Consider the following 13,764-nt stretch of genomic DNA (forward strand, 5'->3'; position numbering starts at 1 on the left):
TCCATAGTGGCTACGTCATAATCGCGAGGCGTCACGGGAGTTGTAGTTTGTGGACGTCCCGGCTTGCTACAGAGACCACTGGGGGCAGAGTGGCCTCGCAGGAGGAGCGCAGCGCGCCCCCATGGCTTGGGCTCGCGTCTGTCTGTGGGCCGTGTGCGCGTGCGCGCTCCGCGTGGCGCTGGCCACTGTATACTTCCAGGAGGAGTTTCTGGACGGAGGTGACTGGAGACGCCTGGGGAGGCGGAGCTTCGCGGCCCTCCCGCCGCGCCTCCTTTTACCCTCAGCCCGCTGTTGTCCCCGCAGAGCGCTGGAGGAACCGCTGGGTGCCGTCCACCAACGACTCCCGGCTCGGCCACTTCCGACTGTCGTCGGGGAAGTTCTATGGCCACAAAGAGAAGGACAAAGGTCAGTGTGGACTCCGGAGAAGCCGAGCCAGGGCTAAACCCCCCAGCTCGTATTCTGTTTTTGGTGGTACTGGGATCGAGCCCCGGAGCGCCCCAGCACTCAGCACCCTGCTCAGCACGGTCCACCGTCCACCCATCCGTTTTGAGACAGAGTCCCCCAGAATCGCCAAGTGGGATTCGAATTTGAGATCCTCCTGCCTCAGCCTTCCTCAGTGCCGAGATTACAGGCGCAGAGCACGCTTTGGCCACCGGGGCAGAAAGATTTCCATTGCCTTGGTGTTTGTTCTCTTCTTTCTCTTCTTGCCCCAAATCATCCACACACATCGAATCAGATGAGTCTGGGGACTAAGGCCTTGCCTCACGAAGTGTGAGCCCAGCTCGGGCACCTTCGTGATTTAGCTTAGCGAGGCCCTGTCTCCAATAGATGAGAGATGGGGAGGGAGGTCCTCAGAGGGCCTGGGCTCCACCCCCAGCACGGAAGCAAGCGCGCAGGCCGGCACGCACTTCTGTAGAGCAAGGAGGAAGCAGAGTGGAGGGTGAATTACGGGGTGGGAGGGAGTTTTCGCTGTGCTTTGACAGAGAATTGATACCCGGTATACATGAAGAATTTACCTCCAAAAATCCAACACAGTACTAAATGGACAAATGAAGTCAACAGGCGCTTGTCAAAAGACGGGCAGGGGGCCTGCAAGTGTGTGAAAAAACGGTTCACTATCTTCAGGGAAATGCAGATCAAGACTGTGTTGAGAGTCCATCTCACCCCGAGAAAGTGGCTACTGCCAAGAGTACAGTCATCTGGGTGCAAAGGCACACACCTGTGATGTCAGCACCCTGAGAGGCTGAGGCAGGAGCATCACAGGTTCCCCCAGCCAGTTTCTTTTCACTGCCTCCAGTTCCCCTCCGGCATGACCATGTGACTCCCTGGTACCATGAGTCCTGCAGCCTCTGGCTTTGCCTTGGGCGCACATGTTATAGAAGGTACATCTTGAGGCTGGGCCTGGTGTCGCACACCTGTACTCCCTGCGCCCAGGGAGGCTGAGGCAGGAGAATCACAAGTTCTAGCCCAGCCTGGGAAGACTCTGCCTAAAAATAAGACTGGGGATACAGCTCAGTGTGAGGACGCTGGGTTCCATCCCCAGTGCTGAAGCAGAGAAAAAAAAGAAAGGAAACAAACAAGTTGACCCAAAGAGTCAGCAGAACCTCACCAGAGGAGACACGGCCGAGCCCACGGCCACGCCACAGCCCGCTCCCCCAGTGCTCCGTCCTCCTCGTTTGGACCCGAGGTGCTGTGCCCATGTCCCCATCTCAGCATATGCTCCCCAGGGGTGCACAGGCAAGGTGCTGGGTGCGGTGACAGCGGGGGCCTTGCCTCTGGGTCCCCGGGGACCCCGACTGGGCACGTGCCTGAAGCAGGAGTTGCGTATCATCAGGCAGGGATGGAAGGGTGGGAGAGAATGGAGGCGGCATGTGGCCCGGTGGAGGGGGTGGGCGGGGACCCCAAGTACCCTGAGAAAGGGGTGCAGAGCGAGGGGCATGGGGAGTCAGCTGGGTCTAGGCTTGGACACATGGGCAGAATGCCACCTTCGCTTGTGCTGGCGCAGGGCGGGTGAACGGGAACGGCCCCGTCCGTAAATGTGTGACAAATGCCGTATGAGAAAAGAGTGTGGGAGTCAGGCGCAGTGGCGCACACCTGGCACCCCAGCACTCTGGGAGGCTGAGGCAGGAGGATCGAAGGGTTAAACCCCGCCGAAACAACTTAGTGAAGTAGACACACCTTGCATCGAAATAAAAAAGTTTTAAAAAGGCGCTGAGGATGGAACTCAGTGTGAAGGCCCCGGGTTCAACCTCAGTGCCAGAAAAATAAGAACTTGAGGGTTTGGAGTTTAGCTCAGTGTTAGAGCACTAAAGAGAGAGACAGAGAGGGCTGGGGATGTAGCTCAGCGGCACAGCGCCTGCCTGGCAAGCGCAAAGTAATGAGTTTGATTCCCCGTACCGGAAAAAAAAAAGAAGAGAGAGACAGAGAGAAAGAAAATGATTTGTTACCTGCTGAGACACAGGGGTTGGCTCTTGAAGGCAATGCCCAAATTTAACCAGAAAAAATTCGAAGTTAGTGTGGTGATACACACCTGGGATCCCCACACTCAGGAGGCTGAGGCAGAGGAGTACAAGTCGGAGGCCAACCTAGATAAGCCCTTGTCTCTCTTTTTTTGGTCTTTTTGAGACAGGGTTTCACTATGCAGTTCATGCTGGCCTTGAGCTCTCTGTGTATCCCAGAGGGGTCTCAAACTCACAATGATCCTCCTGCTTCAGCCTCCTGAGTGCTGGGATTACAGGCGAGTGCCAGCACACCTATAAAAACAAAATTTTATTTTTATTTTTTGGTTTTTGTTTGTTTGTTTTCTGCTACTGGGAATCAAACTCACAACCTTGCGCTTGCCAGGCAGGCACTGTGCCGCTGAGCTAAATCCCCAGCCCCTAAAAACAAAATTTTAAAGAAGGCTGGAGGTGAGCCAGGTGTGTGCTCTCAGCACTCGGGAGTGGAGGCAGGAGGATCGCTGGGAATTTGAGGCCAGCCTGGGCTACACAGTGGGATAAAGAAAGAAGCAGCGTTCCGCGGGTGAGGTGAGGGGCCCCGCCGCTCCGAGCCTGCCCTCAGCCTCTCGTCCCCAGGGCTGCAGACCACGCAGAATGGCCGCTTCTACGCCATCTCCGCGCGCTTCCCGCCGTTCAGCAACAAGGGCCGGACGCTGGTCCTGCAGTACACCGTGAAGCACGAGCAGAAGATGGACTGTGGCGGCGGCTACGTGAAGGTCTTCCCCGCCGGCCTGGACCAGAGGACCCTGGGTACCAAGTCCCCCTACTACATCATGTTCGGTGAGCCGGGCTGCGGGCGCCCGCCTTTCCACCGGGGCGCGGCAGGGGGCGCCCCAGCCCGACCGTGAACCCGGTGTGCGCTCCCGTCCGGCGCTGCGTGGTTGAGCCGGGGCCTTGGCGCGCTCAGCGGGCGTTCTGTCCCTGGGCACACCCCGGCCCTGACGTGCTCTGAGCGCCAGCGCGCAGTCGGAAAAGGGTACTGCAGCCAGGCCTGGTGCACAGACCTGGCATCTCAGCACCCTGGGAGGCCGAGGCAGGAAGATCACCAGGGTGAAGCTGACTTGGGCAATTTAACAAGGTAGTGAGACCCTGCCTAAACAAGTAAAAAGGGCTGTGGATAGAGCCCAGCGCGATGGCCCCGGGTGCCGTCCTCAGGACCGCAGTCCATAAAGAAATACTGTGCGCGGCTCCACGTTGCTGACTCACAGTTCCCTGTGCTCCAGCGCCTCTGCCTGGGCTCAGCTGGGGCGCGGAGGAGGAGGAGGAAGAGTGCATCCTGGCCTTCCCGGGGGCTTCCCACGTGTGGCCTCAGGCTACCCATGAGACCCCGTTTCATAGAGCAGGTGCTTGTCCAGAGTCAGGTCAGCCCAGCACCATGTCCTGCACGTCCCTGACACAAATAAATTCCATGCAGATTGTTTTTTTGAGACAGGGTCTCACTATGTAGGTCAGGCTGGCCTCGAACTCACAGCAGTCTTCCTGCCTCAGCCTCCCAAGTGCTGGGATAACAGGCATGTGCCACTGTGCTCAGAGGCTGAGGTGCTCAGGTGCTGTAAATACCAAATTAAATCCATGCCATACCGGGGATATAGCTCAGCAGCACAAGTACCTGCTTGGCAAGCGCAAGGTTCTGAGTTTGATTCCCGGTACAAAAAAAAAATCCATGCCAGCAGCACTTGGGAGGCTGAGCCGGAGGATCACCATGAGCTCGAGGGCAGTCTAGACTATACAGGGAGTTCAAGGCCAGTCTAAGGAACATAGACGGTGTCTCAAAACCAAAAAGGAAAAAAAAAAAAGCTGGGGGTGGTGGCACACGCCTGTGATCTCAGCACTCGGGAGGCTGAGGCAGGAGGATTGTTGCAAGTTCAAGACCAGGCCTGGGATACAAAGTGAGCTCAAGGCCAGCCTGAGCTCCATAGAGAGACCCTGTCTCAAAAAGACAAAAGAGGGGCTGGGGATTTAGCTCAGTGGCAAAGCGCCTGCCTGGCAAGCGCAAGGTCGTGAGTTCGGTTCCCGAACCGGAGAAAAACCAAAAAAAAAAAAAAAAAAAAAATAAAAAAAAAAAAAAAAAAAAAAAAAAAAAAAAAAAAAAAAAAAAAAAAAAAAACCCAAAAAAAAAAAAAAAAAAAAAAAAGGAAAGAAAAAAATCCATGCCAGGTGTGGTGGTATACACCTGTCATCCCAGCACTGGGGAGGCTGAGGCAGGAGGACTGCTGTGATGTGAGTTTGAGGCTAGCCTATGCCACACAGCAAATCCATGTCTCAAAAGAATAACAACTAAAAAAATATCCATTGGGCTGGGGGGGGTGCATGCAGCTCAGTGGTAAGCACTTGCCTGGAATCCCCAGGGCCCTGGGCTCCATCCCTTTACTACAAAACAAAACCCTAAAACCCCATACACACACACACACACACACACACACACACACACGAACACACTCACACATTCACATACACACAGCCTTTTAACTTCTGCATGGACTCGAGATTGTACTGCCAATCAGAACCTGTACCCTGATCATAATCTGCCTTGTGCCTACGATCTGGATTTATCATTAAGGACACAACGTCTGGCTGGTTGTGCTGGCACACGCACACCTGTCATCCTCATAGTACTCTGGGAGGCTGAGGCAGGAGAGTGGCAGGTTTGAGCCTAGCCTGGACAACTTAGTGACTCAGCGAGACCCTGTCTCATATTTAAAAAGAAGACAGAGGGGCTGGGCATGTAGCTGACTGCAAAGGCCCTGCGTTTAGTCCCCGGTTCTGAAAAACATCTAAAACACAATACGTGTATGTGCTGGGGCAGCAGGTCACACACAGGTGAGTGACTTCGTGGGCCCTCGGTGGGCAGGCTGCTGTCTGGGGCCGCAGGTGCCGGCTCTCCTCGAGCAGCGGGGCCACATGGGCCAGCCCAGGGTGCCCTCAGGACCGGGAGCCAGGCCTCGGGGACACCGTGGTGACACCGGGCCTGCCCCCTCGTAATGCGGGGCAGGGGTGATGGTCAGAGAGGCGAGCAGACCCCGTGGCTGTGGTCAGCGCCGCTTGTTGGGGAGTCTGTCCCGAGCCTGCGTGGCGTGGGCGGCAGAGAAGGCGCTGAGGGCACCCGTGTTGCTCGTAGGACCTGACATCTGCGGATACGATCTCATGAAAGTCCACGTTATTTTGCAATTCAAGAACGAGTATCACGAGAACAAGAAATCTATCAAGTGTAAGGTAATTACTCTCACACTCAGGCAAGTGGCTTTGCTTGTCTCCTTTCTCTTTCCTTCGTCTTCCCTTTCGTTAGTATTTATTTTATTTTATTTTATTTATGTATTTTTTTGAGACAGGATCTCACTATGTAGCCCAGGCTGGCCTTCAACTTGCAGTGGTCTTCCTGCCTCAGCCACCTGAGTGCTGAGATTATAGGCGTGCGCCCCCTACACCCAGCTCCCTTTTATTTTTTGAGATGGAGTTTCATTCTGTTCCCCAGAGTTGCGTCAAACTCCTGGGGTCCTCCAACTCAGCCTCCCGAGCAGCTGGGCCTATAGATGCCACCCAGGGCCCAGCTCATGACCACCCTTGCCCTTGATGAGTGTGGAGGAGTCCAGCTGTGCCGGCGTCCCGCGAGCCCAGGGTGGTTCAGCGGGTGACCTGGGTCCTGGGCCTGCGGCTGGTGGCCTGCCCCCGCCCCCTGCTGCCCCTGCTCCGCTGTCTGAGTCTCCGCCCAGCAGGAGGCCTCTGTCCCACCCCGTGACTGGTGACGGTGTGTTGTCCCTTCCTCGGAGGGGTCACAGCAGCCCAGTCCCCCTTCGCCAGCACCGTCAGCATCGAAGAGCCAAATACCCAGGATAAGAAGGCATTCTGGGAACTCACACAATGCCTCAACCGCAGCACGTCTGAAGTGGCAATAGTTCTTTTTTTATTTGTTTTTGTTTTTTTGAGACAGGGTCTCACTTTATTGTGCAGGCTGGATTTAAACTCACTGTGTAGCCCAGGCTGGCCTCGAACTCGTGGCAGTCCTCTTGCCTCAGCCTCCCGAGTGCTGGGATCATAGGCATGCGCCTTCACCCCTGGCTAAAGTGGCAGTGTTTCTAAAATGACGTCATACTTTCCTGCTTTTCTTTTTTTTTTTCCTTTCTTTCTTCCCTCCTTCCTTTCTTTCTTTCTTGTTTTCTTTTTCTTTCTTGCTTTTTTACTCAGGAATCCCATGTAAAAAAAGTTTTTCCTTTGGTACTGGGGATTGAACTGAGGGCTTTCTCACTGAGCTGCACCCCAGCCTTTTTTTTTTTTTTTTTGTCTTTTTTTTGTCTTTTTAAAACAAGGGTTCACAATGCCATTCAGGCTGTCCTTGAGCTCACTTCGTAGCCCAGGATGGCCTTGAACTTGCAGTGACCCTCCTGCCTCAGCCTCCCACATGCTGGGACTATAGGCGGGAGCCACCGTGCCCAACTTCTCTTTGCATTTTTCTGTGCACTTTGGGCGCTTGTGCGGACCGCAGGGAGCTGCTGAGGGTTTCCCCGTGCTCCTGTCCCCTCTGCCGTACAGGTTGACGGCTTCACGCACCTCTACACTCTGATCCTGAGGCCGGACCTCTCTTACGAAGTGAAGATTGACGGGCAGACCATCGAGCTGGGCAGCATCGAGTATGACTGGCAGTTGACGTCGCTCAGGAAAGCGGAGCAGGCGGCGGCCCCAGGCGCAGGCCCAGGGAAAGCTGGGACAGCCCAGGTGCGTGGCCACCCGCTACCGTGCTTCTGCACCGGCAGGAAAGACGGTGACAGTCTGGTGACCCCGGCTGCCTTTCCCGAGCACCCGCGTTGAGCCCAGCCACTCATCAGATGTGGCCGTGTGTTGCAGAAGCGTTTCCTCACGTTTGGGACGGGAGCAGATGGGATATTTTTGTTTTGTGTTTGAGACACAGTCTCGATCTGTTGCCCAGGCTGGCCTTGAACTCGTGGTGATCATCCTGCCTCAGCCTCCTGAATGCTGGGATTACAGGTGTGCGCCACCACACAGCCAGTCAGATAGGATTTTTGTTGTTTGTCTTTTTGAGACAGGGTCTCGCTATGCAGTTCAGGCCAGCCTTGCACTCACTTTGTAGCCCAGGCTGGTCTTGCACTCACAATCCTCCTGCCTCAGCCTCCTGAGTGCTGGGATTACAGGCGTGCACCACCACACCCGGCTCAGATAGGATTTTTTAATTTCTTTTTTTAATTTCTTTTTTTTTTCTCTTTCTGGTACCGGGAATCGAACTCATGACCTTGCGCTTGCCAGGCAGGGGCTGTGCCGCTGAGCTAAATCCCCAGCCACACTCCCTGCTCAATGGCACTGCTGCGTTGTCCCACCACCCTCCAGTCCCCCCTACCCTTGCCACAGTCCCCGTGTGACCCTGGCAGAGGACAGACGCACCGTAATACGTGGCCCCCTCCCGCCGTTACCTTTACCCCAACATTTTACCCTCAGCCACAGTGAGAGGGGCGGAATCCCACAGCCTGCTGCAGCCCGCAGCCTGGGCACCTGGGTCCCGGAGCTTGCGGCCCTCCCAGCAGGAGAGGGGACCGGGGGTGCAGTCGGGCGCAGCTCTGCGGTGCGTGCTGCAGGCCGGGTGCCCGGCCCTCTTCCTTCCACAGCTCTGCAGTAGAAGACAGACGAGGCTTCCTGCCCGAACCCGGGCCTGCCGCTGTCTTGCAGGACTGGGAGAAGCACTTCCTGGATGCAGGGACTGGTAAGCCGGGCGACTGGAACAGCGAGCTGGACGGGGACTGGCCGGGGCCCATGCTGCAGAAGCCGCCGTACCAGGTGCGTGGCGCCGCCGCGGTGCCCGGGGACGTGCCGGGCTGGCCCCGCACCCTGTCCCCTGGACTGGCCTGTGCTTGGCTGTTGCAGGACGGCCTGAAACCAGAGGGAATCGATCAAGACATCTGGCTGCACGAGAAGATGAGGAGCACCAGCTACCTGACACAGTACGACCTCTCAGAGTTCGAGAACATCGGCGCCATCGGGCTGGAGCTGTGGCAGGTCACGCGGCTTCCGCTTGGCGTCATTTCATAATCTGGAATTTAGCCAGGCCTGGTGACACACACCTGTCACCCCAGGACTTCGGGAGGCTCAGGCAGGAGGGTCACAGGTCCCAGGCCAGCCTGGGCTACACAGTGAGGCCCACTTCAAAAAACTAAACCGAACCAGGTGTGGTGGCGCATGCAGGTCATCCCAGCGCTCAGGAGGCTGAGGCAGGAGAATTGCCGTGAGTTTGAGGCCTGCTTGGGCTACATAGTGAATTGAAGGCTAGTGTGAACTGTGTAGCAAGGCCCTGTCTCCAGAAAGACAAACAGAAAACAGAAAAAAAAAAAACAACAAACCAAAACAATGAAGGCCTTCTCCCCTGCAGGTTAGGTCGGGAACCATCTTCGATAACTTCCTGCTCACAGATGATGAGGAGTACGCGGAGAGTTTCGGGAAGGCAACCTGGGGCCAAACCAAGGTAGGGAGGGTGCACACACCTTCTATTAGCGCTCGCCGGCTTCTGTGACTCCCAAGCCGGACTCTGTCGTGTGGGCGAGGACTTAGGGGTTTGGCTCGTGAGCCCACAGCCAGCTTGGCACCCGGGGGATTTCCAGGAGCCACCTCCAGCTCCCAAGAAGCACACCCTGTCCATGCCCTCGGAGCCCACGGGGAGGCTGGCACAGCCGGTTCTCTGCCACAGTAGCAAGTATGCGGCAGCCAGGGCAGGAGGAGGAAAGGTTGCTTTCGGCTCATGGCTCTGCAGGGTCCAGTCCACAGCGGCGTGGAAACAGCACGTGGTGGTGGGTGGGTGTGGCAGAGCTGAACCGCTCGCCCCAGGGTGAGCCAGGGAGCAAGAGAGGGACTGGAAGAGATCAGTACCCCAGGCCCCTGCGGTTCCCGCCCATGGCCCCCAGACCTCCCTCCTAGCCTCACCTCTTAGGGCCCCACCTCCTAGCGGTGACAGATGGGGGGCGCAGCTTCTACCACATTGGCCAACTGTAGCAGAGACCTTGCAACATCGATTTTTTTTTAGTGCTGGGATTGAACACAGGGGCTGTGTTCTGAGCTCCATCCCCTGCACCCTGATTTTTAATTTGGAGATATGGTCTGCTAAGTCACTAAGTTACCTTGAAGTAGCGATCCTCCTGCCTCAGCCTTCCTGAATGCTGGAATGATGAGCCTGTGCCACTGCGCCTGGCTTCGTTTCCAGAGAGTGCTGTGAGGCCTATTCCTGGCGGTGCGGTAATGACGTCTGGTCCTTCTGTGACTGTCCAGAGTGGACCTGTGTTCTGTCCCTGCAGCTTTGCGTGGCCTCCGGCTTGGAGCTTTCTGAATGAGGCTGCCCCAGCCTCCCTGTCTCAGGATAAGCCCCAGGTCTCCCGCCAACCCCAGAAGCAAGGGTAGTACCCATCTCTGTATAGCACAGGCGCTGCCACCACCCCCAGCCGGGACGCCCCGCCCATCCCACAGTCCCACTAGTCCCGGCCCGGATCCTTCCACCAAGGCACCAGGCGCCCGTCTGGCTGGGCTCACGGGTCCGCGGGGTGGGGATGTGCAGGGGGTGTGTGTGTGTCCTCTGGCTGCCATCCCCGGGGACCCCGCAGTGGCTGCAGACGCAGAACACACAGCCCTCCTGACTGGTGCAGGAGGCCGGCGGGGGGGAGTCCCAAGCTGTCTCACTGGGCGGGAGTCAAGGTGGGCTCAGGCCGTGGTCTCCCCGAGGTTCCTGGGGAAGCCAGGGATCAGCTCCTGGTGAGCCCCGGCTTGTGGCTGCACCAGGCTGGCCTCTCCTCCCGTGCCCCGCGGCCGGCCTTCTTTCCCCGGGTGTGTCAGATTTTCTTTCTCCTCTTAGGAGGAGCTTGCCACTGTGTCTGAACCCAGGATCCCCCGGCTCGGTCGCCTGCGTGTGGTGTGGAGCCTGTAAGCGGCGGCCACTGGGCGGAAGCGGGGGCCACTGGGTGTGGTCCCCCGGCTGCGGCACCGCCACCTCCCCGCAGGGGCCGAGAGGAGCCGGTGCTCCCTAACCGGGATGCCCGCGGGCGCTGCGCCAACCTCTCGGCCGCAAAGCCACGGCAGCTGGGAGCCGGGGAGTTCTGCACCTCGGAGGCGCCTGCGGAAGGGGCCTGGGGAGGAGGCGCGGCGGGGCCCAGGACCTCGCCGCAGGGAGCGCACCCTCCCGGTGGTCTGTGCCCAGCTCCCCAGGGCAGGGCAGGTGGAGCCCCGGGCTTCCCGGCCTGTGCTGCTGTTCCCCCGCAGGGCCCAGAGAAGGAGATGGACGACATCCTGACCAAGGAGGAGGTGACCAGAGCCCGCGAGGAGGAGGAGGAGGAGCTGCTGGCGGGCGGGTTCAATGAGCCTCAGCGATTCTTCCAGCGGTTCCACCGGTTTCACCAGCATAAGGAGCTGTAGGCCCCGCCTGCGGTAGGCGGGGTGACTGGTAAAACCTCCCTTCTCCTTTGCTGGGCCTCTGTGTGCTCATTTGTCCAGTGCCCCTGAGTAACGTCCCTAGGGCCCTGTGTGCTGGTACTGCGGCGCTCAGGAAGCTGAGGCAGGAGGGTCATCCCGAGTCGAGGCCAGCCTGGGTTACATAGTGAATTTAAAGCCAGCCTGAACTCACAGCAAGACCCTGCCTCAAAAAACCAAAACAGCCCCTCCTCCCCAAAAGAAAAAAGAAAAACACCCCCAGGCTCCTCAGGGCGGGGGTTGAGTCCCCTTGCAAGCCTGCACCAGAAAGGTTTCCTCCATGGATCTGTGTGGCAAAGACAGTGTTCTTTTCTGAATCTCTAACATTAAAAAAAAAAAGTGGGGGACTGGGGATTTAGCTTAGAGACACAGCACCTGCCTGGCAAACGCAAGGTCGTGAGTTCGATTCCTGGTACCGGAAGAAAAACAAACAAATAAAAGTAGGGCCTGGTGTAGTGGCGCACGCCTGTAATCCCAGCACTTGGGAGGCTGAGGCAGGAGGATCGTTGAGGATCGTTGTGAGTCCAAGACCAGCCTGGGCTACAAAGTGTGCTCAAGGCCAACCTGAACTGCATAGTGAGACCCTGTCTCAAAAAGACAAAAAACAAAAAAATAAAAATAAAAATAAAAGTTGGCAAAATGCATTTTGAAAAAGAGCATGCTTCATTTCTTCTGGCTGCAAATCAGTAGTAAAGAGACAGGAAACTTTTTCCTGTGAGATCAGGTTTGTTCTCTTTCTGTAGCAGTGGGCTGGGCCCCAGAGCCTCCCTGTGCGGGGTGGGCGCTCATGCTCGGCTGCACCCCAATTCCCCTAAGGCGGCATCGTCACGCAGCATCGCTGGCATCCTGAAGGATGCGCAAGCCCCATTCATACTGGGGCTGTTCGGACAACTTGGGTCTGCGTAGATCCTCGGTGTTCTCCCACGGCGTGACCTCTTGGCGGTCGTCCTCTGTAAGAACAGTGGGACTCATTTTCCCAAAAGACTTCAATGATGATTTCGTTGATGAACATTTTTCTTTTCAGTGCTAGAGACTGAGTCTAGGACCTTTGTGCTCCATGTGTGAGCTGTCCATCTTCCCTGCACCCAGTCAGCACTCGGGAGCGCAGAGCTGACTCCGGGGCGGCGCGGCGCTGTCCTCCCAGGGCAGACCCACGTCCCCACTCCCAGCCTTGTCCTTCCAACGGTCTGTGTCAGCGTTTCTATGGTGCGCCTGACGCACGGCGAACGTGCTCGCGAAGGGAACTGTACACACAGGGCGCCTCTTGGTCACTTCCGCTCCCTTTCCCCGTCTCCCCACCCCCAGAGTGCCTCCCACTCCGAAAGCCTGTTTCCTTCTGAGTCTGGTTTATTTCACTTGACCTCCTGGTCACAGGGTGCATCTGTTTTCCTGCGAACGGCTCTTTTGCCCTTGGTGCAGAGTGGCACTCCTTGGTGTGAAAACACATGTTCTTCCCCGTCCGTCTGTTGCTGGACACGCAGGCGCTTCCGGGGTTTAGCTGTTGTGAGTTGTGGTGCGTGGGCCACTGCAATTTTTTTTTTTTTTTTTTAGTACTGGGAATCAAACTCAGAACTTTGCGCTTGCCAGGCAGGCGCTGTGCCACTGAGCTCTGTCACCAGCCCCTGGTCCCTTAACCTTCGGGATGGCACCCAGGGGAGGTGCAGCCGGGACCCAGCCTTCTGCGGGACCCCGGCCCGGGTCCCTCTGGTGCCCCAGCCCCGCCTTCACTGTGTGCACTGTTACAGTGAAACTCGTGCCATCCGCTCAGCTGCCCTGGAGGCCCAGGCCTTGCTGGGGCGCGGCGGCTGGGCAGGAGGCCCTCTCTGGCCCCTTCTCTCGCGCTGTTCCCTGCTCTGCCTCCCGGCTGCGGTGGACCAAGCAGCTTTGCTCCTCCCACTGCGATGTCCTTGCTGGAGCCAGCCGGACAAGGACCGAGCCCTCTGGGACCCGGAGCCTGATCGGATCCCGCCCCTAGGTTGTGGGTGTTCAGTGTCATGTCCCTGCCGTGGGGGAGCTGACCACTGCGCACGCTTGACCTTCAGTGTGCCTCTGGTCTGGCGGCAGACGTGCTGGTGACCGGAAGCCTCCTGTACACCCCCGGTTCACCTGGGCATTTGTGAGCAATGACAAACGCAAGGCCCCAGCCCCACCTGCAGGGAAACCAGCCGCAGTGTGGGTTTCCAAGCCCCAGGGAAACGCTGGCTCTAGACTTGTCTCGGAGGGGCAGGGCTGTCCGCAGGTCTGCCGTCCACTAGGCTCCAGGCAGAGTTCTCCGCTGTTTCCGGCGAGTGAACGGTTGTTGAGTGAATCATACAGCACAGCGTGTATCCGAGTGGCCCGTGAGCCAGCCAGTCATCACGATGCTGAAGCAGCCCGGGGACACCAGGAGGTGGTGCCAGGAAGCCGGGGGCCCGTGCAGGGGCGTCTTCCCGGGAGACGCCGCACCGGGCTGCTGCGGTCAGCTGGGTCTTGTCCCCACCGTGTGGCCCTGGCCGGGGCTGCGTGGCCGGAGGCTGGGAGGCGTGTCGAGCGAACACGGTGTCGCGGGCCGGGGTCCCCGGGCCCTCCTCTCGTGTGAGGGCGGCACGCGGCGGCCCTGCCTTCAGGAGGGGCCCGGATGCAGGGGGGTGGGTCAGCGGCGTGCCAAGGTGGCAGCCGGGGCGTGGAGGCAGCAGGGAGCCGGGCGTGGGGTGCTGCGGCCGAGGTTCCGCGGGTGCGGTGAGTTAGCCGTCCCCACCGTGCGCCCACGGGGCGCCAGGAGTCCGGCGCAGCCCTCGCCAGGCCGGCAGCAGCGCGGGACCGGACTGGACAGCAGCCC

The 13,764-nt window shown here is 58.1% G+C and overlaps 1 protein-coding gene across 2 annotated transcripts; it reads left to right on the plus strand.

Annotated features, from left to right (window-relative positions):
• Positions 1-20: 20 nt before the first annotated feature.
• On the plus strand, positions 21-10,942 carry Calr3 (calreticulin 3). 2 transcript variants are annotated; one of them, XM_005409493.2, is made up of 9 exons: positions 21-218; positions 304-405; positions 3,075-3,278; positions 5,617-5,711; positions 7,026-7,208; positions 8,172-8,279; positions 8,367-8,498; positions 8,869-8,961; positions 10,740-10,942. In XM_005409493.2, the coding sequence occupies exons 1-9, from the start codon at positions 122-124 to the stop codon at positions 10,890-10,892; spliced, it is 1,167 nt and encodes a 388-aa protein (XP_005409550.1). In that variant the 5' UTR covers positions 21-121; the 3' UTR covers positions 10,893-10,942. The 2 variants fall into 2 exon arrangements, with proteins under 2 accessions (XP_005409550.1, XP_005409552.1); XM_005409495.2 differs by having other exon boundaries at positions 8,367-8,443.
• The last annotated feature ends 2,822 nt before the right edge of the window (positions 10,943-13,764 follow it).

Source organism: Chinchilla lanigera, unplaced genomic scaffold (genome assembly GCF_000276665.1).
Source record: "Chinchilla lanigera isolate Chin_1 unplaced genomic scaffold, ChiLan1.0 scaffold00123, whole genome shotgun sequence".
In the NCBI taxonomy this organism is placed as follows: domain Eukaryota; kingdom Metazoa; phylum Chordata; class Mammalia; order Rodentia; family Chinchillidae; genus Chinchilla; species Chinchilla lanigera.

What these genes read in the sequence shown, in the direction of transcription:
- Calr3 (XM_005409493.2), top strand. Translation starts at nt 122, where the DNA reads ATGGCTTGGGCTCGCGTCTGTCTGTGGGCCGTGTGCGCGTGCGCGCTC. An exon ending in GGAGGAGTTTCTGGACGGAG is followed by an intron (nt 219 to 303) that starts GTGACTGGAGAC and finishes TTGTCCCCGCAG; the next exon opens with AGCGCTGGAGGAACCGCTGG. An exon ending in CCACAAAGAGAAGGACAAAG is followed by an intron (nt 406 to 3,074) that starts GTCAGTGTGGAC and finishes TCTCGTCCCCAG; the next exon opens with GGCTGCAGACCACGCAGAAT.